Below are 25,470 nucleotides of genomic sequence, written 5' to 3' on the forward strand. Positions count from 1 at the left end.
GGATTCCCTTTAAGCTATAATGGTGATGGCAAGAGAGTGGTGGATAAAAAAACAACGGTATGTCGCATCTGCAACATGACAGGGTACACCAGCGGGATTACAACAAAAAAAAAAAAAAAAAACCAGCGGGAATATCTGGGATATATGCGTCAGTACTATCTGGGAAAAGACGAAAAAAAGGAGAAACATGCACGCAGCAAACTATCCCTGCAGCATTTAGACACTATAGCTTACAGGGAATCCAACCCAAACACCAGACCTGTTGGTTATTTTAGGATCTTATATTTCTGGTCTGTTAAATGCATTAGACATTTTGCAACGAGCCTTCAGCGCGTGCTGAGTGAGCGAGCGCCTTAGGGGCCGTTCACATATCGTGCCTAAAAACGCATGGAAAATGCTAAGCGCGTCTTTCTCCTCCTTTCCAAAGCGCTCGGGCAGAAGCGCTCATGAGGCGTCTGTCTTTGCTAAGCAACAATGACGTGCTCTCTCCATGAGACGCGGAAATTTCAGCGAAGGATAAATGGATTTGCAGCTCTAAAAATCGCTTGCAGTAGCTCTGCTACTGAATTTATTTCAAAATTGCAATCCATATACAACTATGATCAGCTGTTCCTTCATCTTGGCTGAGCTCTCAACGTTGTTACGGGAAAGGATGAAGCTGATTGGTTGGTTCTTGTCACATGACCCGCGGTGCGCTTGCGGCATTCTGAAAAGTTGAGATGTTTTTACATTTTGCTGTATCTAAAACGTATCGAACCGAACCGAACCGAACCGTGACATCAGTGTATCGTATCGAACCGAACCGTGAATTTTGTGAACCGTTACACCCCTAATACATATATATATATATTTTTAATCAGTTGTCTCTTGGCCCTCTTCCTCTATAGTTAAGCTGTGAATCTGCATTGTTTACTCTTAGTTTTCACGCTTGTGTCTGAGTGCATTAGATACATGTTGTCACAGCCACACTGGTATGATAGTCTTATACCGATCGTGTTGCAGCTAGCAGGTGTACAGTGGATAACCTCTAACATGAGGCTTTTTGTGGTCCATGTACCTCCTCTGCTCTGCCTCTGGATATGGAGAAATCTGAGACACAGAAACTGGGTTGAGCATGCAGCCAATCACACGATGCCTGAGCTTAGCACATCTGGAATCCAACAACATCCAGCACTAGCAAACCCTTCGCAGTGTGGAGACCTCAGTGGAAGAAGGAGAGTTCTGGAAAATGGCAGACAATAAAAGCTGAGCAACATCTGAAAAGCAACACTAGAGATCTCAAATATTATTGTAATTATAGTGAATGGTGCACGAACAAAGAAAGTTAGCCTTCATCCTGTTTCAGAAACATTTCAAATCATGAACGATTATTTTATGAGTATTAATTATTGTTATATATACTACTCCAAAATAGGCATATGACTACATGTACAGCACAATGTTAAGACCAAGCAGAGCTTTCCAAAATAGCCATAGAATTCAAATTTAGCATCCTTTGCATCTTCTTGTTCAACATGGAATTTTTTTTTTTTTTTTTTAATAAATCTATTTTATAAATAAAAGATAAAGGGTAAATTTGTCTTGTATTTATAAACCATAATCATAATTATGATGATTATTATTGCTATATTGTTCTTATGCTTACTTTATTATTATTATTACCTTTCATAAAGGTCAAAATAACGTTGCATAGATACTCAAATTTGTTCATTAGTTGATTTTACTACTTAGCAAGTTGACTGATAAAAGTTGACCAGTGGTTTAACTTTCTAGTAATTTAAGCAATAATGCTTTTATAGTTAGGAGTTTTCAGAACATTTTACTACTGACAATATCATTGTTATGAGTCACTGTTATGAATAAGGTAATTTATGCAGTCAGCAAAAAAAAAAAAAAAGCGTTTTTTTCTTCTTCTAATTCCTCATTTGCTTCACTAATGTGTTCCCAACTCTTCATCTAGTCTCTCTTGAATCTGTTGAATTCCATGTTTGACTGAACATGCTGCAGTGCCTGACCATCTTTGAAACACATTTGCTCTCATACGCTCCTCCCCCTCATTGCTTTCACTGCTTTAGCTACAAGCAAGTTGCTTGGACATTCCAGCAATGACTAATATTTTTCTGGCAGAGAAGTGCAGCCCAATGGAAAAGAAATAGTGGAGCCGCCATTGTAAGAAAACTTGTTATTCAGCTTTTTTAGGCCTAATTAGTATAATGTATGTATTCAATACACTTTAATTGCCACAAACCTTTCTGGGTTTCAAGTAAATGTCAAAATAAGGCTATATGGACACTGTCTGTATAGACATCATTAACACTAGTGAGTTACAGTGCGTGTTACAGTCCTGCTGAGAAGTCTAATTAAGCGCTCATAGTCTATGAACTTCCCCATCCTGTCCAATTAACCATTTAAACAGTGGGTGGGCTGTAACAGACCTCAGGATTTTATTACACTGAAGAAAACAAACATGCTTGCACATCAGTTATCATTACTGGGCTTCTATTTACACATCGTCCCCTTGGAATTATAAGGATCTATCTGACATTTTTGTCAAAATTGAGTTAATCACATATTCTTATTCTGTGACAATTTATTTACATTATGTGATGTTATAAGTTGTGTACATTTTGGGATTTTTTATTGAAAAAACAAAAAGGTTCTATCTACAGAAGTCTATGGAACACAAAAACTTTAAAGCTCAATATCTCAAAACTACTCATTACGCAGATAGAACCTTATAATTCCAAGGGGACGACATGCTCAAAACCATGCATGGCTTCTGGACACCTTTACTGCAGGCTGATTTAGGGTTAGGTTTTAGGAAAAGGGACAAGTAGGGTCCCAATATGGCATCCTTTGTGGTTTTAATAAATAAAATTAATCATACACACTGGACTACAATTATAAACTGAGGTACAAAAATAATGGTACTCAATAAGATAAATAGCATTGAAAAATATTTAAATTCATGCTATTTGCATTGTAGCATCTGCTCATTCATTATAAAGTGTCAAGTGAGTTTATGTGTGCATGTGTGAGCCTCAGTTTCCATGTTTACATCAATATAATAGTTCCACTTGTAGTTTAATGACAACAGAACATTGTTCTGTAAACTGCATAGAAATATCCTGCAGCCAACAACAACTGATGCTTTTAATCAGTGTGGGATCCCTCTTTAGCTCTGAAACATTCAGCCAGTTAAAAAAATAAATTAAAAAAAATTAAAAGCTTGAAAGCATGTGCATTTTACTCATTTTTTTTACAGAGTTCGTATTGGTAGTATATTTAGATTGGAAGAAACTTTAGATTGAATTAGACTGAAACACACTGGTAGACACAGTAAATGTGTGTTTTAGGGAACATGCCATAGGGTTTCTGTGCTTTCAAGCTCCACATTCTGCAGAGGACTAAATGGTGGATTCTGGCTGCAGACATGTCTGGTCCTGCGGCCAGAGCTGCACTGAGGAAGGCAGGATCTGAAAATAGATCTCATAGACTGGTCTTGGTCTTCTGGCTAAAAGTGAGCTGAAATAAAGGTCTAAAGAAAAACTGTCTCTCAATAGAGTTTGAACATTGAAGAAGAAAGTCCTTAAAAAATGCATCCTCATAAAAATGACAAAAATGCTACATTATAAGGTTCTAATAAAGCCATCATCACTGTTTTTCTTGTCACATGACAACAAGATGGCTTCCTGCTTGTCAGTTATGCCACACTGACTTTTTCACACTGATTTGCAAGAAAACATTTTTTTTAACTAAAAACGAAACAATAAATCAATCCCCAAATGTCATACAATGTAATATTTTTGTACTGGTTCTCTCTACTTTTTCTAACAATTTTAGTATTTTAACAATTATTGTCCTATTAATACTGTTTTTAAATTCTTACTTTACAGGACTCATACTTTTTAGATATTAAGCCCTGCAAAATCATCATGGCTTAACAACATTCATCACTGAAGAATAGTCATATACCAGTACACTGTATGGTTTAGTAGCGTCATTTTTGACATTCAAAATGAATTGCATACTATGTCAGTCTGCATAGTGTAACCATAACAAGAAAAAAGGGTCAGGATTTCAGTGTGGTATCTGTACGGCAAAGAAGATAAATGTAATGCATAATAAAAGAAACCACAGTTCAGTCCAAACGCGCGCGTATTGGCGACCTGATCATAGCCTACAGTGTTGCGCGTTTTTACATTTCAAATCGAAGTGCCAAAGACGAACTTGTTACGTCAACATAGCGAGAAATCTTCAGTTAGATATATCTCCCGTGAATCCGGGGTCAGAAGCGCATTATAAAGATGCGTCAAATGCGCAAAACGTGCCACAAGTATCCGCTGGACGCGCTCGGACCCATCCGTTCCACTTGAGCTAAGCGCCATTGAAAGCCTGAGAAAAACGGTAAGCTTTACTCTTATAAAGCTCGACCATGTCCACGTCCTCAAAAGAATGGATCTAATTAAAACGTTGTACTCGTCATCATTGTCGAGGTATTGCCAAGTTCTGAGAGAGAGGCAGGGATGAGGGCAGTGCTAGGATGAGAGTCACATAGAGGCTCTCTCTCCCATTGGTTTGGGGGCTCACTCTGGACACGCAGTCAAGGGAACCTCCTGCCATATAAATAGGGCTGGTTGGTCTTTATTATTCTAGCATCACTGCAGCAGGTTCCTGCGAAGTTTGGTGTTTATACCACAACTGTATGCCTGCTTGAAGTAGTTAAAACCAGGGCACTGCAGCACAAGGAGTCTGCATGTCGGAGTAGACATGCTCAGCTTTGTGGATACCCGGATTCTGTTGCTGCTTGCAGTGACTTCGTACCTAGCATCATGTCAATGTAAGTTTGAAATAAGCTTTTTTTTTCTTACCAAGGATCTTAAGGCTTTTTCTTTCTTCTACTGGATTTGCTGCGCTTGCTTGGTTGACCCTTGCTGGGAAATTACCTCAAGGAAAGCTAGAACTACATCTGAAGAATTGAGGCGTTTCCTTTTGGCTTGCCACTGTAAAATCCAGCGGATCTTTTTAATGGATTCTTCGCGTCTGGGATATTTTCATCTGTTGCTGAGAAACCGAGAAACGGAAAAATATGACATAGTTATTAAAAACTAGAAGAACAAAAAGTATAAAAATATAGACAAATTACGGGCAGCTGGTTAACTCTTAAAAATAATAATCCTAGTTTATCCCACACTCCAGGAGTGTTTTTTCTAATTATGGGGGTCTGTAAAATCGGCCCCCTGCTGGCTAAAGTCTGTAACATAATTTTAAGCAACATCCTGTAAAACTGTTAATAATCTGATTTAAATTAACTGCAGTATAAATAATGAAAAGGTTACTAATAATAAATGTTAAACAATAAACGTATTCCCTATCCTAGGCCTATCATATCATAAATTAGATTGTATGCCTTTACATCATAAATGTGTTTTGGAACAAACTGATTAGTTAAAAAAAAATACTTGTTAAGATTTGTTTTAGCTAATTTTAGATAACATAAAATTGGCATTTATTGTGGCATAAGGTCACCACCCAGCAGTCAAATACGCCTTCTGGTGGAGAATAAGTGACATGACACGTAGCTGCTCCTACTGGATGAAAACTATTTAGTTCGAGTAGGAGTCATGGCAACCGGAAGGCCTAAACATGTAAACAAACACTGATGACCTCTAGTAGTAGTAGCACCTGATAACCACTGCCTGTGACTCACTTGCTATAGTACATCAACAAATAAATTCAGCCTAGGTCAGTACTATATTATATATACATTTAAAACTGTATATAATCAAAAGATTGCATATTTGTTCATCCACTTGTAAGAAATATTATTTTGAGAAAAAAAACATACTATGATTTTTCACACTTTAATTAGACTAGTTAATAATAACTAATTCATACAAATAAAACGTTTTTAGTAAATGTAATAAAGTAGATAAGTATATTAATAAGGATTTCGAGATAATACTTTTAGCCAATGCACTATACACAAGTTTTGTACATCATCTATTCTTACAGACGCTCAGTCATAAAACCAAATGTAACCCCAAGTTACTCATCTAGGCACACTTTGTTTTACAGCAAGACATGGATGTAAATGCACAAAATTCAATCCAGGCCTACTAAAATAAGATCTTCTTTTTTTTTGGCAACAATGCAAAAAAAAAAAAAAAAAAAAAAAAAAAAAAACTAAAACAATTCCTGTGCATATTTTCTCCTTTTAACACTGGGGGACTGTACTTAGCATAAAGCTTGACGTTTGTTTTCTGTTCAGATTCTTCTGAAATGTTTTAGACTGAGTGAATAGTAGCCTAGAATAATAAATAGTAGACTTTTAAGTTTAGAACTGTTACCATATTTCAACATGTGGAGTGTATAACTAATTAATCACCTCTGTGTCTCTCTCCTTCTCTCTCTTTCTGTTTTTTTCCTCCACCCCCATCTTCATCATACAGCGGTCAGTACACTTGCATGAAGTTATTTCAGTTAAATTAATAGAGATATTTACCTTATCTGATCCCCAAATCTCCAAATGGATGATGATATTCGGTGAGAAGATCCTTTGGTCAATCTCAAATATAACAGAGCATTTCGGATTATCAGAATTTCTGGGGGTTTTCCTTCTTGCCTGTGACGGGAAGAAGGAAAGCACCATTGGCTCAAGCAAATGTCAGTGAAACTAGAGACCACCCTATCCTGCCTACCAGACAACCTGGGCACAATGGATCTTTTTAGATGACCTGCTGAAGAGGTGGACTCAAAGTAACAAAATCAACATGCCGCAGAAATTCCTCCAGCCCGGTGGATTTTGCACAGCAGTTCCCTCAAGTGGACATGCATAGATTATACAAATTGGCATACATATTTGATGTGTATTTGGGACTGAATCAAATTGCTCACCTGAATATCATGTAACAGTATTGATCACTAACAATAAAAGGTGCTTAAAGGAACCTAATGAGAAACATAAAATTTTGGTCAATGGGACAGGCTCAAAATCCTGTTATTTTTGACTAGGCCTCTGAGCTCCTTGAAGTACCTTGACTGGTGCATTGCTACCTTCATTAATATCTAATTAAGTAGCAGGCTTGACGTTAGTGAATACATACTGCACTGTGCATGTTATAATTGTTTTGCAAGATTAATTTGCATGTTTGTAGTTTTAAGAATACAATAAATGATTTTGATATGAGCTATTGCACAACAAATGACATAATAATCTTAGAAAGGTGGAATAAACAAATCCTGTATTTATTTATTCCCTTTTCTATGTGCAATTAAATAAAGATAAGCATTGGTTCTAATGTTCATGTTTATGACTGTGTGTGTAAAATGTGACTTAAATCGGGATAACATCAGTTTTTTTTTTTTTTTTTTTTTTTATAACCCTAAGCATGCATATAAAAAAAGCAAGTGGTCTTCATATGAAAGAGTATTAATATACTGTTGGACTTTAAAACAATTGTCTGATTATACTTTTCTGTTAATAGGCCCCCAGGGGACCAAAAGGACCCAGAGGTGAGAGGGTAAGTTTATCCCATAACTTTTCAGCATTATTGTCATATTTAATATAGGCCAAAGAGACTGGATAGGAAACTTTTGTTAGGAAAAATCTATTCTGTATATTTTTGGTATGAGTTTCAGTTTCACTAGATTAGCATGGTGCCTAGTTTAAATCAACACAACAGATTCATTTCACATTTTAAAACATTAGAACAATTACAACTAGCTTAATTTTGTTTTTTGTTCTCGTTCTGCACAGGGTCCTAAAGGACCAGATGGAAAACCTGGCAGACCTGGACTTCCTGGGCCTCCCGGCCCCCCTGGCCCCCCTGGTCTTGGTGGAGTAAGTTTCACACAGAAAAACTTGGCCAGAGACCTAAACTTGTTTATTACATTGCGATTCAGTGACTAAAGCTTGTGGGTAATTATATTTAAATCTCACGATCCTCCCATTACCCCTCGACCCAGTTTAACATTTGACCTTTAACCTTTGTCCTCAACCTTGGCCTCAAAATGGCTTCCAAAAGTGTGCGATGTATTTATTTTCAACCCAAGTCTAAAAACAGTGTCATAATTTTAGTATGAAAGAAGAAGCATTTAGAGAATGTTTGTGCCAATAAAATGCTAAAATAACTCAAGCTTTCCATTTCTTTTGTTTTTGTTTTTGATGATACTGGAATATAACGTTAGCATTAAAATATTGTATTATGGAAATAAAATAAATCAATAATTTACTGATATAAAATAATTTATTAGTATTGCTCAATATGTTTTATTCATTTTTTGCTAAATATGTTGCTTAATTTCCTCTTTAGAACTTTGCTGCTCAATATGATGGCGCTAAAGGACCTGAACCTGGCCCTGGACCTATGGTGAGTTCATGATCATGTTTACTACTCAAGCATGATGACATCTAAAACAGATTTTTCTTGCCAAAATATTTCACTATCATAATATCTAAACTACTGCTGATCACACTCATTTTTACTTTCACTTTTTCAGGGTTTGATGGGACCTAGAGGCCCAGCTGGACCTCCCGGTGCCCCTGTGAGTATTTGTTTAAAAACTAATTGAAGTATTGATACCTTTTCAACAAAATAGTAATTACAAATTATTTAGAGTAAGTTATTATTTATATAATCAATTATTTAATTAAGTATTCATCTGGGTGTTTATAGCTCTAAAAGAATTAATGTAACATTTATTCCTTTTTCTGTGAATATATAGGGACCTCAGGGATTCCAAGGACATGCTGGTGAGCCTGGAGAGCCCGGACAGGCTGTAAGTGCTCTTGGTCACCACAGTTTTCTTTCCCACAGTTTGGAAATGTTCAAATTTAATGCTGATTTTTCTCTCTCTGTCATTTCATTACAGGGAGCTGTTGGTGCTCGTGGACCTCCTGGACCTCCTGGCAAAAATGGTGACGATGTGAGTGCTATAATACCATATACTAAAACTGAGCTTATAACTCGACCATGCATTGCCCCATGTATACACACTGTGTCTAGACATCGTCTTTTATATTCTTCTCAAAGGGTAACAATGGCAGACCTGGAAAACCTGGAGACAGAGGAGTCCCTGGAGCACAGGTAAGGGCATCAAAATGCACATTTTTGTTTAAATCAAGCATGTTTGTGTTCACCTCTAAACCTCGTCTTTGCTCTTTCTTCTACAGGGTGCCCGTGGTTTCCCCGGAACTCCTGGACTTCCTGGCATGAAGGGACACAGAGTAAGTGCTCAGTTTTGAGGACTGATGAGAAGACATTGTTGGGGGTGGCACAGTGGCTAGCACTGTTGTCTCACAGCAAGAAGGTTCCTGGTTTGAGCCCCGGCTAGGACAGGAGGCCTTTCTGTGTGGAGTTGGCATGTTCTCTCCGTGTCTGTATCTCACACCACAAAGACATGCAAGTTAAAGACAAGTCTGTGTAAAGATGAGACTTGTGTATTAACTGGATTAACTGATTTTCTCCATGAATATAGCCATAGATGCTTGATTGGCATTAAGAAAGAAACAAACAGAAGACACTGGTAGTTAACACTTAACATGTAGTTTCAATTGCTTACATCTAAGTAACCATGATCTTAATTTCTTGTTCCTCAGGGTTACACTGGTCTTGATGGACGCAAAGGAGAGCCTGGTGCCGCTGGTCTTAAGGTAGGAATCAAAGGTTTAACATCCTAAAACATATCAGACTATAAAGAAATGCACCTGCCACCTTAAAAAATACATTTTAGAACATCATTTAGTGGAATCGATTGAGTGCATCTCAAAAGAACAACTTTCCTGTATGCATGAAAGAAACTGCACTTGCTGATGCTTTACATACAGTAAATATTCATACTTGTGAAGTTGCATTATGTGTATTAAGGTGCTATACAAATAAAACACATTATTATTACTATTATTACTGATATTTTTACTTACAAAGTATAGCACACTTACCACATTTTATAGTGCATGAATCAAGTCAAATATATCTTGTCATATTTTAAAGGCTTTTGTTTTTCTTTTTTCAACAGGGTGAGAATGGTGCTCCTGGAGCAAACGGAATCCCCGGACAGGCAGTGAGTCAAAAAATTTAAATTTATGAAAATCTTCATCGTATATCCCAATTCTGCCTCCAGCACAAATCACTGTATCAGCTTAAATGGTCTTAAAACACTCTTTTTATTAAGTAGATATCTCAATCCTCTTGTTGCACAGGGTGGTCGTGGTCTTCCTGGTGAGAGAGGTCGTGTTGGTCCTTCTGGCCCAGCTGGTGCTCGCGGTGCTGATGGCAACACTGGTCCTGCTGGCCCTGCTGTGAGTGAAATAGATGCCCTTTGACCTCTCTGTCTCATAAAATGTGTCTTATGGCATAGTCCTAATGTAGACGTAACACATTTTCTCTCCTCTTAGGGTCCTTTGGGAGCAGCTGGTCCTCCCGGTTTCCCTGGTGGCCCTGGACCTAAGGTATGAGTGCCAGGTGGAGAAATCAACACTGAACAAATTCAACTAAATTTGACATCTGCTAGGCACATCTGCATAAAACAACGCGTCAGAAGATTAATACAGTGGGGAAATATTTATTTGATCCCCTGCTGATTTTGTAAGTTTGCCCACTTACAAAGAAACGAAGGGTTTGTCATTTTTATGGTAGGTTTATTTTAACTTATAGAGACTGAATACCAAAAAAAAAAAAAAAAAAAAAAAAAAAAAACTTATATAAAGGTTAGAAATTGATTTGCATCAAATGAGTAAAATAAGTATTTGATCCCCTACCAAACAGCAAGAATTCTGCTTCCCACTGATTTGTTATGTGCCCATGTGGAACACAGATCCTGCCACTTTGAGAAGTTACTCCTAATGTCAACTCGTTAGGTGTATCTTCCATTCCAACCTCTCCCACCACCAGGGGCAAGACCAAAGAGCCGTCAAAGGATGTCAGAGACAAGACTGTAGCTCTGCACAAGGCTGGAATGGGCTACAAGACCATCAGCAAGAAGCTTGGCGAGAAGTAGACAACTGTTGGTGCGATTATTCAGAAATGGAATAAATACAAAACAACCATCAATCGGTATCAGTCTGTAGCTCCGTGCAAGATCTCGCCTCATGGGGTAAGGATGATCATGAGAAAGGTGAGGGATCAGCCCAGAACACAGGAGGAGCTTGTAATGATCCTAAGGCAGTTGGGACCACAGTAACCAAACAAATCCATCAATAACACCCTACGCCGCAATGGACTGAAATCCTGCAGCATCCAGAAGGTCCCCCTGCTTAAGAAGGCACATGTACAGGCCCGTTTAAAGTAGGCAGAAGAACAGCTTAAATATTCAAAGAAGACTTGGGAAAACGTGCTGTGGTCAGATGTCACCAAAATTGAGCTCTTAGGCATTAACTTGACTGTTTGGATGGAGCGAAATGCTGACTATGACAAGAACACCTTCCCTCCAGTCAAGCATAGAGGTGGAAACATTATGCTTTGGGGCTGTTTTTCTGCTAAGGGTACAGGACAACTTCACAATTGACGGGGACATGTACTGTAAAATCTTGGATGAGAACCTTCCCCTCAGCCAGGACACTGAAGATGGGTCATGGGTGGGTCTTCCAGCATGACAATGACCCGAAACATATCGCCAAGGCACCAAAAGAGTGCCTCAAGAAGAAACACATTAAGGTCATGGAGTGGCCCAGCCAGTCTCCAGATATCAATCCTATAGAAAGCTCTGAGTTGCTAAACAAAAGTCAAGAAACCTTAAGGATTTACAGAGGATCTGTAAAGAGGATTCTTATCTCTGTGCTTGCCAACAAGGGTTTCTAAACAAAGTACTAATTCATGTTTTGCTGGGGGAGCAAATACTTATTTCACTTACTGAAACTTTTATGTTATGTTTTTTTCTGGATTTTTGGGTTGGTATTCAGTCTATATACATTAAAATAAATGTACTATAAAAAATTTTAAAAATTTTTAAGTTGGCAAACTTAAGAAATCAACAGGGGATCAAATAAATGTTTTCCCCACTCTAGACATGCTAATATTAGCCAATACTGCCAGTTCAAATCATTTGATTAGATCTCAAGCTCTACACATACAATGCCTTTCCTTAATTCATCATAACAACCTTCTCTCTTTTACCTTCTGAAACTTACTCTGTCTATAATATTTGACAGGGAGAAATTGGACCTGCTGGTCCCACTGGCCCATCTGGACCTCAGGGACAAAGAGGAGAGCCAGGCTCGAACGGAGCTGTGGGCCCAGTTGGACCCCCTGTAAGTGCATTTTAAATATTTGCAGATAAATTCATCTGATTTTCTTGAAGAAATTTTTTTTATATATGTATACATGTTTCTCTTTGAACTTTTACAGGGTAACCCTGGTGCTAATGGTCTCAATGGTGCTAAGGGAGCAGCTGTAAGTTTTCATATCATTCATACTAAATAATTGAAATAATTGTGTTGTGCTAATCATTTTAAAGTACAATTGCATTGTTATTTGAGGAAATAATTTACTAATTGTTGGGAAACACATCATGTTAGAAGTATTTTTCTGTATTTTTACTTTTTTATATACATTTATTTTTAGTTTTGAAATCTTTATTATTTTTATTTAAACTGTTTTTCATTTTTAAACAGCAATTGCTGTACATTGCAATAACATATCACAATTGACTAACTGAAGTGTCAAAATGAATTTAAAAATATATCTTAACTGACTTATTGAAAGCTGTTTGCTTTACCTTGAAGTAACATTACAACAAATTCAATGTTTGTGTGAAAGCATATGTTCTTTTTTTTTTTACATGTATTTTTTGGTATATTCCACAGGGCACCCCTGGAGTTGCTGGTGCCCCTGGTTTCCCTGGCCCTAGAGGCGGCCCTGGCCCCCAGGGACCTTCTGGAGCCTCTGGCCCAAGAGGTCTTGCTGTGAGTACCATCTGATTGGTCTTAGCTGCCATTTTTGGGGTTTTGGCTGAAAGAAAAAATAGGTTGGGAAGTTTTATGAGAAATCCAGGTTTAATTAGATGTCATTTAAACTCATGCTGAAAAAGAAGTCACGTTTTCAGTTGAAGAGACAGCACACTTAGACAATGAGTGCAATTGTCATGATATGGTATTTTCAGTCAAAAATCAATAGTAACATAATTCCGCAAGGTTTAGTTCTATACAGTCATTTTACTAAAACAAAATAGTCTGAGACTAGATTTTAATCAGAAGTAACACCAGCTGAAGGAGACATTTTAATTATGTATTTTACGGCGAAAAAAAAGTATGTTATTCTATTAAATTCAATTATGTTATTTTATTCAATTATTCTGAGTAAAACAATTCAATATTTTCATTTTGGTGCATGACTCTATTTTTGTGCATATTCTTATTTTTTTATTCAGATATGTACATGTTATATAATGGTCTAACCTTTGAACTTTTCAATGCTCAGGGTGACCCCGGACCCGTTGGAGTGAAGGGAGATTCTGGTGTCAAGGGTGAACCTGTGAGTATACACACTGCCAGTCATCTAAACAATTTATAAAGCATATATAATCTGTGTTATGGCTGAATGTCCTTGTTCACTTTCTCCTTTGTCTTTTTCCTGTACAGGGTAGTGCTGGTCCTCAGGGACCCCCTGGTCCTTCTGGTGAAGAGGGCAAGAGAGGGTCGACTGGTGAGCAGGGAGCTACTGGACCCGCTGGACTGCGTGGACCTAGGGTAAGTTTGATCTTAATAATAAAATGTTAATTTTAATATGTTAGGGGGGTCTCCACTTTAATTGTAAGTGTCAGAGAGAGAATGGAAACTTGATTTATAAGAGTACTACAGGGACAAAAATAAAACAATACACATGTATGATCACCAGATTGAGTTGGTTAGTGGGCCAATGATTTGAAAGAAAAAACACAACAGTACAGAATATTGAAAAAAGAATTACAAATCCAAGACTATGAATAAGAATAATGCTAAATAATTATAAAGCTTGATACAATGGTTAATTTACTCCATTAAATATATATGTAATTAGTTATGTTTTTTATTATTTCTTTTTACTAATCTATGTAATTTCATGTTTCTTACAGGGAGCTGCTGGTACTCGTGGTCTGCCTGGTCTGGCTGGCAGATCGGGCCCAATGGTAAGATTCAAGCGATATTAAAAGAACGGTTCTGTATTTAAACAAGCTATATAGTGTATATAGAATGTGACAGTGGTGTCACAAAATATGTAAACATATACATTATATAATAGTTTTCAAGCAAAATCCATGCAATTATACATAGTTCTGATACTATATTTAAGACTCTGATCTATGAATCTTGTGCCGTAGGGCATGCCTGGTGCCCGTGGTTCTACTGGTGCCCCTGGAGCCCGTGGACCTCCTGGAGATGCCGGTCGTGCTGGTGAGCCTGGTCTTACTGGAGCTAGAGTGAGTATCAGCCTCTTACTACTTTATATCTGTCCAGTCCATTATGACAAAATCTGTAAATCACAAAACAAGAAACGTGGCATTTCTCCTATTTTATAATATGCATTGAGATCAATCATTCTTGACATGCGACCATATGAACAATACCATCACATTACTGTATATCTTTTCAGGGTCTCCCTGGTAGCCCCGGCAGCTCTGGACCCCCTGGAAAGGAAGGGCCTGTTGTGAGTACAATCACAGTTTTTATATTCTTACTTTACATAGTTCAAGGTACCCAGTAAAGTATTAGTAATCCATGATCATTGTGCTTTGTGCACACTCATCACCACTTTATATGCTGTTCTCTAGGGGCCTTCTGGTCAAGATGGTCGCACTGGCCCCCCTGGGCCAACTGGCCCCAGAGGCCAGCCCGGTAATATTGGATTCCCCGGTCCTAAGGGACCTTCTGTAAGTATCGACTGCATTTTGAACATTTCATCTTTAGATATCACAAATACAATAATGTATTATTGAGCTTATCAATGAATCTTCCTGTAGGGTGAGCCTGGCAAGCCTGGTGAGAAGGGACCTGCTGGTCCCACTGGACTGAGAGTAAGTATTTCAGAGACAGAAATGTCTGTTATAAACATACTTCAGTATCCAGTCTCAAGAAGCGAGTTATTAGTTCTTGAGCTGCTCTGATTGCGTTCCTCTTTTCCTTTAGGGTCTTCCTGGTCCTGATGGTAACAACGGCCCTGCTGGTCCCGTCGGACTTGCTGTAAGTAGGCCATCTCATATTTTCTTAAAAGACTATCTGTGTGGATTAGTACATGACCTTTCACTGTTTCTCAGTGGTAACAGATTGTTGTTTTTTTAATTTAGGGTGCTCCAGGTGAGAAGGGAGAGCAAGGAGCATCTGGTGCTCCTGGTTTCCAGGTCAGTGTCATACTTTTACAAGCCTTCTTTCAAGATTAAAGTGTGTAGTTAAATATAAGAAGGGCTTCCTGTCTGTCTTGGAACCCCATAAGTAGGGCTCAAGTACAAAATGTGGCCACAAATTGTTTCCTTCAATCAATACAGTGGGTGAAAATAGTCTAATCACGTAGCTGAAGATTATATGTCTTTTAAAAGCTGTGACAGTTTGGGGGCAGTTGTAATGTGAAGAAATCCAGACAAAATAGTAAAATCACAAGGTACTCCATGGTTGTATCCATGGTTGGGAATCACTGTCATAGGCAAATAGAATAAGATACATTTGTACTAGTCTAGAATCCTTCCTGTTTGTGTAGTGTTTGAATATTAAGAACTTGCGTTTCCTGTTTAATCCTAACAGGGTCTTCCTGGCCCCGCTGGACCTGTTGGTGAGGCCGGCAAGCCCGGAGACAGAGTAAGTTTTCATGGCTCAGATGTTAAGCAGCTTACACCGTTTTTGGATCACTTGCATAATACTGGATGCATAATGTCATGCAAATCATTACACATATTTCTTATCTCTCAACAGGGTATCCCTGGAGAGCAAGGTGTATCTGGACCTGCTGGCGTGAAGGTGACTTAACTTTCTCTGATTTCTTGCGCTGTGTTTATTCTCACATGAGAAGAAATGAGCCTGTCTTACGGTTCTTCTGTACATTTATTACTATTTAGGGAGAGCGTGGAACCCCGGGACCCGCTGGTGCTGCTGGAGCTCCTGGACCCATTGGTGCTCGTGGACCTGCTGGTACTCCTGGCCCTGATGGAAACAAGGTATGTACACATGACACTGCACATGTCATCTAGACAGATCATTTAGAGTGTAACTGACTAAATCTGTATTCTTCAGGGAGAGCCTGGAGCAGCTGGAGCTGCTGGTGGCCCTGGACACCAGGGAGCTGCTGGTATGCCTGGTGAGCGTGGTACCGCTGGAACCCCTGGACCTAAAGGAGAGAAGGTATGTTTTGGAGCAATGCTCTTGTCACTCTATAATGAATATGTTGTCAAATCTTTAGTCTCTTACAATGGACTAAAACATTTCTCTTATACACAGGGTGAGCAAGGATACAGAGGACTAGAGGGCAATGCTGGAAGAGATGGCGCCCGTGTGAGTATACCCAGTACCTTTATCTATTTCCATACAAAATTACACAAATGTTTTGTAGCCCTGATTTTATGGTATTATGGTACAATTTGTAGGGTGCTCCTGGACCCAGTGGACCCCCTGGACCCGCTGGTGCTAATGGTGACAAGGTAAACAGCATTCTCTCAACTGCTATGTCAATCAGATCAATGAAAATTGTTGCATCACTCTAAATCATTGAAATATTTACACCAGTCCAAAGGGTTTTTCATTTTATTCCTTATGGATCTTGAGTGATGAATCACACATTGTAACCATAATTCAAAAGTGAAATCATATAAGAGGATTTGAAATGATTGAGAACAAGGTCACACTGGAATACATTTAATGGAACACCACAACAGAAATGTATTAAGATTCTTACCTTCTCAAGGGGCGAGTAAATTGCATCCTTGGTCCATTGTTTGAAGAAGAAATCCTGATGACAACTGTCAAAATCACTGCTGCCCTCTGCTGGAAAAATTCAAACAATATTCCGTTATTCAAAAATGCTAGGGTCAAGTTAAAGCCTTCACATGATTTGATTACTTTTCTGTATCTTTATTTTTTATTTGATGATCGTCTACAGTAAATATTTATAAACAACAAAAATTTCTACATGTATTTAAATTTGGTTGAAATCATATTTTTAAAACCTTCAGTGACAGACACATTTTCCTTTCTGAAAAATCTAAACTATTCTGTTATACAACTCTTTTACATGAGGAAACAAGAGCTTTTTTGCAATGTTAATTCAGTGTAAATACAGTAGGTTGGAATTTATGCAGTTTTCTAAAACAATTTAATTTAGCACGCTATAAGTGAGCTTTATTTACCAATGACTTATTAAATTGCACTAGGCCCATGTGTGTTGACTCTGAACAGTGAAAACAACTAAAATGCTAATGCATCGATTTAAAAAAAGGAAATCCAACATTCTTCAGATTTTTATGACAAAACATATTAAATGTGAAATACAAATTTGTTCAGCATGCTAAGGTAAGATGTTTAAGGAATGTCATACAAGGAAATGGGCCACATTTAAGTTATGTGAACAGTGTGATTGTGTCCGAACTGTTCTGAGGGTTCTCCAAAATGATTTACAGGTTCTTCCTTCAGACTTTTTGCAGCCAAAAAGAAGGTGATAACCTACAAATAATTAACTTGGAAGACTGGCAAAAGCACTTTCTTTAGGTAGCTGTAAAGATCATTCTGATCAAACCTATCTCTGTGTTCTCTTTCAGGGTGAGACTGGCTCTTTTGGCCCTGCTGGACCTGCTGGTGCCCGTGGTGCTCCTGTGAGTATTACAATCAGTTCTTTACTACACACTGATACAATAATTATTTCATTTATTATTATTATATTTATGATTGCCCGATATTAAGGAACTAAAAAAAGAGCAGTGCACTAACTATAATTCACTTCAGAAACAAGCATTCATACTCAAATCTTGACATGTATTTTAGGGCGAACGTGGTGAGTCTGGCCCCGCTGGACCTTCTGGATTTGCTGGACCCCCTGTAAGTCCATGTGAATTCTCCTGAAGTCAGCTTCTAAAGATTTATTGTGATTCATATGTAAATTTTTAGACTTTCAAATCAGCTGTTTTAAAAAACTTTGAACACATATGAACTAAAAACTGACAGGGATTCAATGATTCTTGTAGGGTGCTGATGGCCAGACTGGACAAAGAGGTGAGAAAGGACCTGCTGGTGGAAAGGGTGATGTTGGACCCCCAGGCCCTGCTGGTCCTGCTGGCAATACTGGACCTCTCGTAAGTTTGAGACTACATCTAATATAAACTCAATATAAACTGTTGAACAAACATATCTTAATGAGAATTTGGCCCTGTCCACATGAAGGCGGTCATTTTTAAAACCGCAACTTGTTCTTCGCAGTTTGGCCGTTTGTCTCCCGCTCTCTCTCGTGAAGATGACACTTAAACTGTAATTCTTCGATTGGCCGCTAGAGGCTGGCTGTAAAAGGGAGTCAATCCCATAGACTTCCCATGTTAAAATGCCCAACTTTACAGCAGAAAAAAAAACATTTTTACAGCTTGATTCAAAAATTATTTCGGTCTATATAGCAAATTTTAACCCTTCATGACAATTGTGAGGGGGTGAATTTTTTTTTATAACTCATCCGTTTAAATTATATTAAGCCTTAAAGTTCAGCATAATTAAAGGCGTGGCTACTTGAGTGACAGGTGGATTGCCGCTGCTATCACCACCGTTGAGCTACAGTAGGTGGGCATGGTTTAAGCAACCAGCTCCGACCTTTTTGCCTATTTTCAATTATCATGGAGTGACGCGCAGCTCCCAAGATATCGATGGCCGCCTCCGCCCACTTTTGACTTCAAAAACGCTCTTCGGAAGCCTATGGGTGACATCACGGACACTACGTCCATGTTTTTATACAGTCTATGGTCCAAACATGCAAAGGTTTTCAAAAATTCAATTTGCAGTGTTCTCATGTTGACAACGAAACCGACGTTTAAGGCTTGTGACGTCGGAGCCAGTACTGTTATCTCCACCTCCTGGAAACTTTTTCAGGCTTCTGATTGGCCAACATGGCTTTAATGGTTGAGATTATATCGCCACCTGTTGGCTTGGCATGCTCTTGACAATGCTTCATAGCATGCATTTGTATTTTCATGTGGACAGAGATTTTTTTTAAACGGAAGAAGGAAAAACTGTACATGACTTTACTTTGCTTCTGAAAAGTATTGTAGTTTTGACATTTCACCTCATGTCTCAGTCAAGATTATATTGGATTACACATCCAATGTATCTTTATGACTTTTTACTTATTTTAATTTCTTGTGCATCTTTAGGGTCCCGCCGGTCCTGCTGGCCCACCTGGTGCCCGTGGTGACTCTGGTCCACCTGTAAGTATGTTTTTTATGGATTTATATATTAATTTATATTACTTGTTTAGCTGTGTGACATTTCCTACATAACTCATGAATTTCTGTCTCTGTTCTAGGGTCTGACTGGTTTCCCTGGTGCTGCTGGCAGAGTTGGACCTCCTGGTCCTGCTGTGAGTAATATTAGATAATTAAATGAAGCTGTCCAAACCTAATGCTTCATGCTAGCACTTGTATAATTTCAGGATATGTCTCACATATAATTGTTCCCACCAATTAGGGTATTGTTGGACCTGCTGGTCCCACTGGTGCTCCTGGAAAAGATGGCCCACGTGGTGCTCGTGGTGATGTTGGCCCTGCTGGTCCCCCAGGAGAGAATGGACTGATTGGACCACCTGGTCTGGCTGGAGAGAAGGGATCTCCCGGAGAGGCTGGCGCACCTGTAAGTACCACCTAACATGTCAGACCACATTAAATACAAAGTATTATGTAGTATGAATTACAAATTATGAAAAACTTTTTTTTTAAATCAGGGAGCACCTGGATCTGCTGGGCCTCAGGGTCAGCTGGGATCTCAGGGATTCAATGGTCTTCCTGGCTCCAGAGGTGACCGTGGTCTTCCTGGTGGCCCCGGTGCTGTTGTAAGTGCACTGACCCCGATTGTGTCCAAACTGGTCAAAGTTCACAGGCTACAGGGTAAATATTAATTTTTATCTTGCTTGTTTTTAGGGTGAGCCTGGAAGAGTTGGTCCTGCTGGTTCCCCTGGTCCCCGTGGGCCCATTGGCAACATTGGCATGCCTGGTATGACTGGACCTCAGGGAGAGGCTGGACGTGAGGTGAGTATCAATTGTACTTCATTTTAAGACACACAACTTTTAGTTTTCTTTATTTATTACAATTTTTATGCAATATTCACTGTGTTGTTTTGTAGGGAAGCCCTGGTAATGATGGACCTCCTGGCCGTCCTGGTGCTGCTGGCCTTAAGGTATAGAGCCTTGATATGACTTCTGACAAAGCATTTCTTTATATTAGACCATTACTAACTTTATCCTTAGACTGTAGTGTTGTAATAAATCCTAAAGTGTTAATTACCAAACCAGATTGTGTTACATATAAATGAAAAAAGTAATTGAACTGGACTATTTCAACTAACAGGGAGACCGTGGTGAGCCTGGTTCCCCTGGACCTGCTGGATCTGTTGGTGCTCCTGGACCCAATGGACCATCAGGCGCTGTTGGCAGACCCGGAAACCGTGGTGAATCTGTATGTGTTACTTAACTAAGCCACTGAATTTACTAAATTATGCACTGAAATTAGAGACTACCACGCATGTAATCAATCCATTCTCTCATTTACACCCCCTTTAGGGACCTTCTGGATCTGCTGGCCCTGCTGGAGCCGCTGGAGCAAGGGGTGCACCTGTAAGTCTGTCAGACATCATCATTGTTAAAGGCACTTTAATTGAACGACCCAGTCAATGGCTTCTATGGATATTTCAGTGTCTCCTTTAAATTAACAGGGACCTTCTGGACCTCGTGGTGAGAAAGGTGTTGCTGGAGACAAAGGAGAAAGGGGCATGAAGGGACTTCGTGGACATCCTGGTCTGCAGGGAATGCCCGGACCTAATGTAAGTGGCACAACTTAAACTTAAAAATAAGCTTCAACGTATTTTTCCTGTAAGAACATATTGTTTAGTTCTCATACATATTAGTCAAATGATTCGGCATAAAAGATTGCAGAACGAGAACAAATGACACTGTCTTACAGGGTCCTTCTGGTGACAGCGGCCCTGCTGGTTTGGCTGGCCCTGCTGGTCCAAGAGTAAGTAACGGTCTCATTCTTAAGACTTATCACACAGGATTTTGAAATAAACGTGTGGAAATGGGCATAATGGTTGTCTGCATTGTGTCTTAAGGGCCCAGCTGGTCCTAATGGCCCTCCTGGTAAGGACGGTTCAAATGGCATGCCTGGTGCTATTGGACCCCCCGGACACCGTGGTCCTCCTGGACATGTCGGACCTTCTGTAAGTAAACATACATTTGAGAATTACTCTTGACACAGAAAACATATAATGTAAAATATAATATAGAAATTACAGTATCTTACCTTGAGATGGAATGTAGAGAGGACACCCCAGTTGAACACAATGTGTGGTTCATCTATAATGTGTTTGACTCTAGGGTCCTCCTGGATCTCCTGGTCTTCCCGGACCCGCTGGTCCAGCTGGTGGTGGATATGACACATCTGGAGGCTATGATGAGTACAGAGCTGACCAGGCCTCCCTCAGGGCTAAGGATTATGAGGTGGATGCCACCATCAAGTCCTTGAACACTCAGATTGACAATCTGCTTTCCCCTGAGGGCTCAAAGAAGAACCCTGCCCGTACTTGCCGTGACATCAGGCTCAGCCACCCTGAATGGAGCAGTGGTAAGTGACCAAAGCAGTCGGAGGTCTTCCAACAGATTTAACCCATCTTCCAATAGTTCTTACTTCCTATGACTTTCCATAATGATCTGTACTGTTTTCTTTCCTTGTAGGTTTCTACTGGATCGACCCCAACCAGGGCTGCACCATGGATGCCATCAAGGCGTACTGCGACTTCTCTACTGGCCAGACCTGCATTCACCCCCACCCAGAGAGCATCCCACGCAAAAACTGGTACAGAAACTCCCAGGAGAAGAAACACATTTGGTTCGGCGAGACCATCAATGGAGGTACTGAGGTAAGTTGAAGAATTTCACAAAAGTTCGAGACGTCAGAAAGGACCTAATTAATTACCGTACTGACCGTTCAAGATTTATCGAGAGAATGCAGTCTGAAGGTTGTTGTCTTCCATTCCCTTTTCAGTTCGGTTACAATGATGAGACCCTGAGCCCACAGTCCATGGCCACTCAGCTGGCCTTCATGCGTTTGCTGGCCAACCAGGCAGTCCAGAACATCACCTACCACTGCAAGAACAGCATTGCCTACATGGATGCCGAGAATGGAAACCTGAAAAAGGCTGTGTTGCTGCAGGGCTCAAATGATGTGGAGCTCAGGGCGGAGGGCAACAACCGCTTCACTTTCAGCGTCCTAGAGGATGGCTGCAGTGTAAGTTCTCTTTCTACACTTTGATTAAACAGACAAAAATCTTCATCCAGTTAGCACGATATGTACAAAATATGAGGTTAAGAGTTTACAGTCAACAGAGGATAGTGTTCAACATGCATATGAGATAGACTGTCACAATTACACTAGTCTATACATGTTTACACCTTGGCATGTATATGACAGTATGATGCTTGTCAAAAAAAGAAGTCACTTATCATGTTTTATCTTTTCGTTGCATCCCTGCAGAGACACACTGGCCAGTGGAGCAAGACAGTCATTGAATACAGAACAAATAAACCATCTCGCCTTCCCATCCTCGACATTGCACCTTTGGACATTGGTGGCGCAGATCAAGAGTTTGGTTTGGACATTGGCCCAGTCTGTTTCAAATAAATAGACTCATGATAAATTAAACGAGAGAAAGAAAGAAAAAAAGAAAAATCTCTGCCCTTCTTTCTGTGTTTTTTATACTGAAAGCTGATTTCTTTCTGCAAATCCACTTGCTTAAGCTGGGTTCTATCGGAGAGGACCAATGGACTGAACAGAGCATTGCACAATGCAAATTAATACAGCAGCCCAAAGAGACACAGGATAACACCATGTTATGGGACATGTCATCATTTTGTAAAAATAAAAGAAGTGTAATAAAAACAATGAAAGTATACATCACTTTGTGGTCTTTGTATATCTTCCAAAGAGGAAGTTTAAAACCACAATTTCTGTACGGTTTAAACTACCTCATGTGTAAAGGAAAATAATAATCAACATCCTAGTTGTCACTAGTTGGTACTAAGGCTTCAAGTTCTGTCCTGTTTCAAAGGTGCTCCAATACTTGAAGCAGTGATATTATATGGTGCTATACACGCAGCTGTGGAGGAAACCACTGTTACTGTATTACTTTGGATTGTCTCTGAGGAATATTGCACAGGTCCCCCTGATAACCCCATTTTTAAGCAGGTGGAATATTCCTTATCTGGTTTTTACTTTTTTGTTTTGTTTTCTCAAGAGTTTTTGTTTTGTTTTGGCATTACATTCTTTTACGCCCCCAGTGTTAATACTGACAGCACAGTTCATCCAAAAGGTTGCAGAGGCCTCTCTTTCCAAACAAACCACAAAGTTTATTGTACCTATTTTGTATATGTGAGATGTTTAAATAAATTGTGAAAAGTTCTGAAAATAAAGCATGTCCAATGTTCCGAAACACATTATTCCATGAGTTAAGTGCTTTAATGTTGGGAAAAAATATTTTGAATGTCTGCCTAATTTTTAATTGCTTAATTCACTAGCAAACAATTTCAATGTGTTTATTTTCAAAACATGAAATGGGTTTTCTATTGTATGCGAAGAAATGGGTGTTTTGTTTCTTAGCAAAAAATACTTTGAATCTATTGCCATTTAGAGTAAATTTTCCTCTGTTCATAGTTATGACATGCTTTTCAGATGGCAAAATCTTTCTCACTTTTGAATCAAATAAAAAGGCAGTCACTGCAACTTGGCATGTTTCAAACATGATGTTTGTATTTGTAGAGAATCCAAACATGTCTATTTTTACACAGAAACGATAGCATTAAATGCTACACATTGTGTGTGTCAAATCTTTTTGATAACTAACCAACATCCCCACTACTAACCAGGCAGCATAATTTATCACAGGGATCAACATTTAATATGGGTCCCATTACTATTAACTAAATTGATTCCTTTTTAATTATCTACATTATTCAAGGTTGTCATGCACTAATTATTTTTGAGAGGGCACAAGTTGGGGGATGTGCTGACAAACAGCAATCACAATAGCACTGTATAACTTGTTTTATTTATGTTTTCCTTTTAATTCTAAATTTTTCCAAACATGTTAACTACATCATGGAATATTTGATTCTCAAAGATGTGTAAGTTAATGCATTTTGCACCTTTATAGATTACAGTGGCGGCTAGTGGGTTTTAAAATAGAGGAGGCACACTAATTATATAGGTCTGGGGATCCCTGCCAATTATTATTATTATTATTATTATTTGCTAAACCACTTTAAAATTGCTTTTTAGTCAGAAAACGTAAGAAAACGACACACAAGATATTATAATTTCACTTACCTGGCCTATCTCTTGAAGTAAACATCCATACATTCTTAAAAGTCTGTGTTAATAGAGCCGACTGCTGTAACGTTATAGCCTATATGCAGCTTCTCCCTTTACTTTTAATTTGTATCATTGAATGACAGCCTGGCAAATCTGTTGGTAATCAAATTTTCAATATCGCTAGTCATAAGTACATTATCAGCACAGAGGGAGATGTTCAAATTTATGTCTCTATGATGATTGGTTGATATTCCAGAGGGGAGGCTAGCCTACCCTGCGAGGTTTCTTTTTTCAATACTCCTCACACTGAAAGTGAACACTCGATCCTGATTACCTATTATTTTTATTTTTTTATCAACAGAGGCACAAGAGCTCAGCTCTCCCCAGCCTTCCTCTCCATCTGATCAATTAGCGGTTGTAACATCAGCAAATTTGGCACACTGGCAATAGAACAGTGGCGCATTCCAACATCACTAACATGTTAGGGTATTAAAGCTGTCATGCAATCCCATAGTGCACCTCAGTAATGTCCCACACTTGAGGTCTGAGCAGGTGCACACGACAGAAAGTGCAAGTGCAAGTTTGTCCCATGGTTTAATAAATGGCACAGCTCAGTGCGTACTAAATCCACGTACTAAATCTGATCGCACTTCAGAGCAGCATTTGAGTCTTTCCATCATTTTCACATACTCATGTGACCCAAAATCACAACATGTCCAGGAAATCATTACAGTGTAAGTTCAATTATACATTACATGTAACTTATTTTGTAGTAAAACGTAAAATGTTGCATTTTATTGATAAAAATGCGATTTTTATTTTGTAAAATGTTTGCAGCTGCTTTGGGTTGTCTATGACATTGCAGCTACTGAACATGCAGACATATTTTTTTTTAAATGCAAAGTATATAAAAACTGTATTTGCCTTTTTACAACCCTATAAAACAAGTCCCGCTGAGTAAT

At 38.9% G+C, this 25,470-nt stretch overlaps 1 protein-coding gene across 1 annotated transcript; it reads left to right on the forward strand.

Moving 5' to 3' along the window:
- The first annotated feature begins 4,649 nt into the window (after positions 1-4,649).
- Positions 4,650-23,920, forward strand: LOC127979389 (collagen alpha-2(I) chain). Its single transcript, XM_052584812.1, has 50 exons — positions 4,650-4,840; positions 5,537-5,538; positions 7,488-7,523; positions 7,760-7,843; positions 8,316-8,372; positions 8,503-8,547; positions 8,728-8,781; positions 8,875-8,928; positions 9,036-9,089; positions 9,176-9,229; positions 9,602-9,655; positions 10,021-10,065; positions 10,205-10,303; positions 10,400-10,453; positions 12,152-12,250; positions 12,348-12,392; positions 12,806-12,904; positions 13,419-13,472; positions 13,580-13,687; positions 14,053-14,106; positions 14,299-14,397; positions 14,571-14,624; positions 14,749-14,847; positions 14,938-14,991; positions 15,104-15,157; positions 15,262-15,315; positions 15,713-15,766; positions 15,881-15,925; positions 16,024-16,122; positions 16,199-16,306; positions 16,403-16,456; positions 16,549-16,602; positions 17,716-17,769; positions 17,939-17,992; positions 18,139-18,246; positions 19,306-19,359; positions 19,458-19,511; positions 19,619-19,780; positions 19,872-19,979; positions 20,068-20,175; positions 20,271-20,324; positions 20,495-20,602; positions 20,707-20,760; positions 20,859-20,966; positions 21,107-21,160; positions 21,255-21,362; positions 21,520-21,766; positions 21,877-22,061; positions 22,187-22,429; positions 22,676-23,920. The coding sequence occupies exons 1-50, from the start codon at positions 4,771-4,773 to the stop codon at positions 22,820-22,822; spliced, it is 4,059 nt and encodes a 1,352-aa protein (XP_052440772.1). The 5' UTR covers positions 4,650-4,770; the 3' UTR covers positions 22,823-23,920.
- Positions 23,921-25,470: the final 1,550 nt, after the last annotated feature.

Source organism: Carassius gibelio, chromosome B19 (genome assembly GCF_023724105.1).
Source record: "Carassius gibelio isolate Cgi1373 ecotype wild population from Czech Republic chromosome B19, carGib1.2-hapl.c, whole genome shotgun sequence".
NCBI classification, from domain to species: Eukaryota; Metazoa; Chordata; class Actinopteri; order Cypriniformes; family Cyprinidae; genus Carassius; species Carassius gibelio.

What these genes read in the sequence shown, in the direction of transcription:
- LOC127979389 (XM_052584812.1), top strand. Translation starts at nt 4,771, where the DNA reads ATGCTCAGCTTTGTGGATACCCGGATTCTGTTGCTGCTTGCAGTGACT. An exon ending in AACCTGGCCCTGGACCTATG is followed by an intron (nt 8,373 to 8,502) that starts GTGAGTTCATGA and finishes TCACTTTTTCAG; the next exon opens with GGTTTGATGGGACCTAGAGG. An exon ending in CCGGCAAGCCCGGAGACAGA is followed by an intron (nt 15,767 to 15,880) that starts GTAAGTTTTCAT and finishes ATCTCTCAACAG; the next exon opens with GGTATCCCTGGAGAGCAAGG.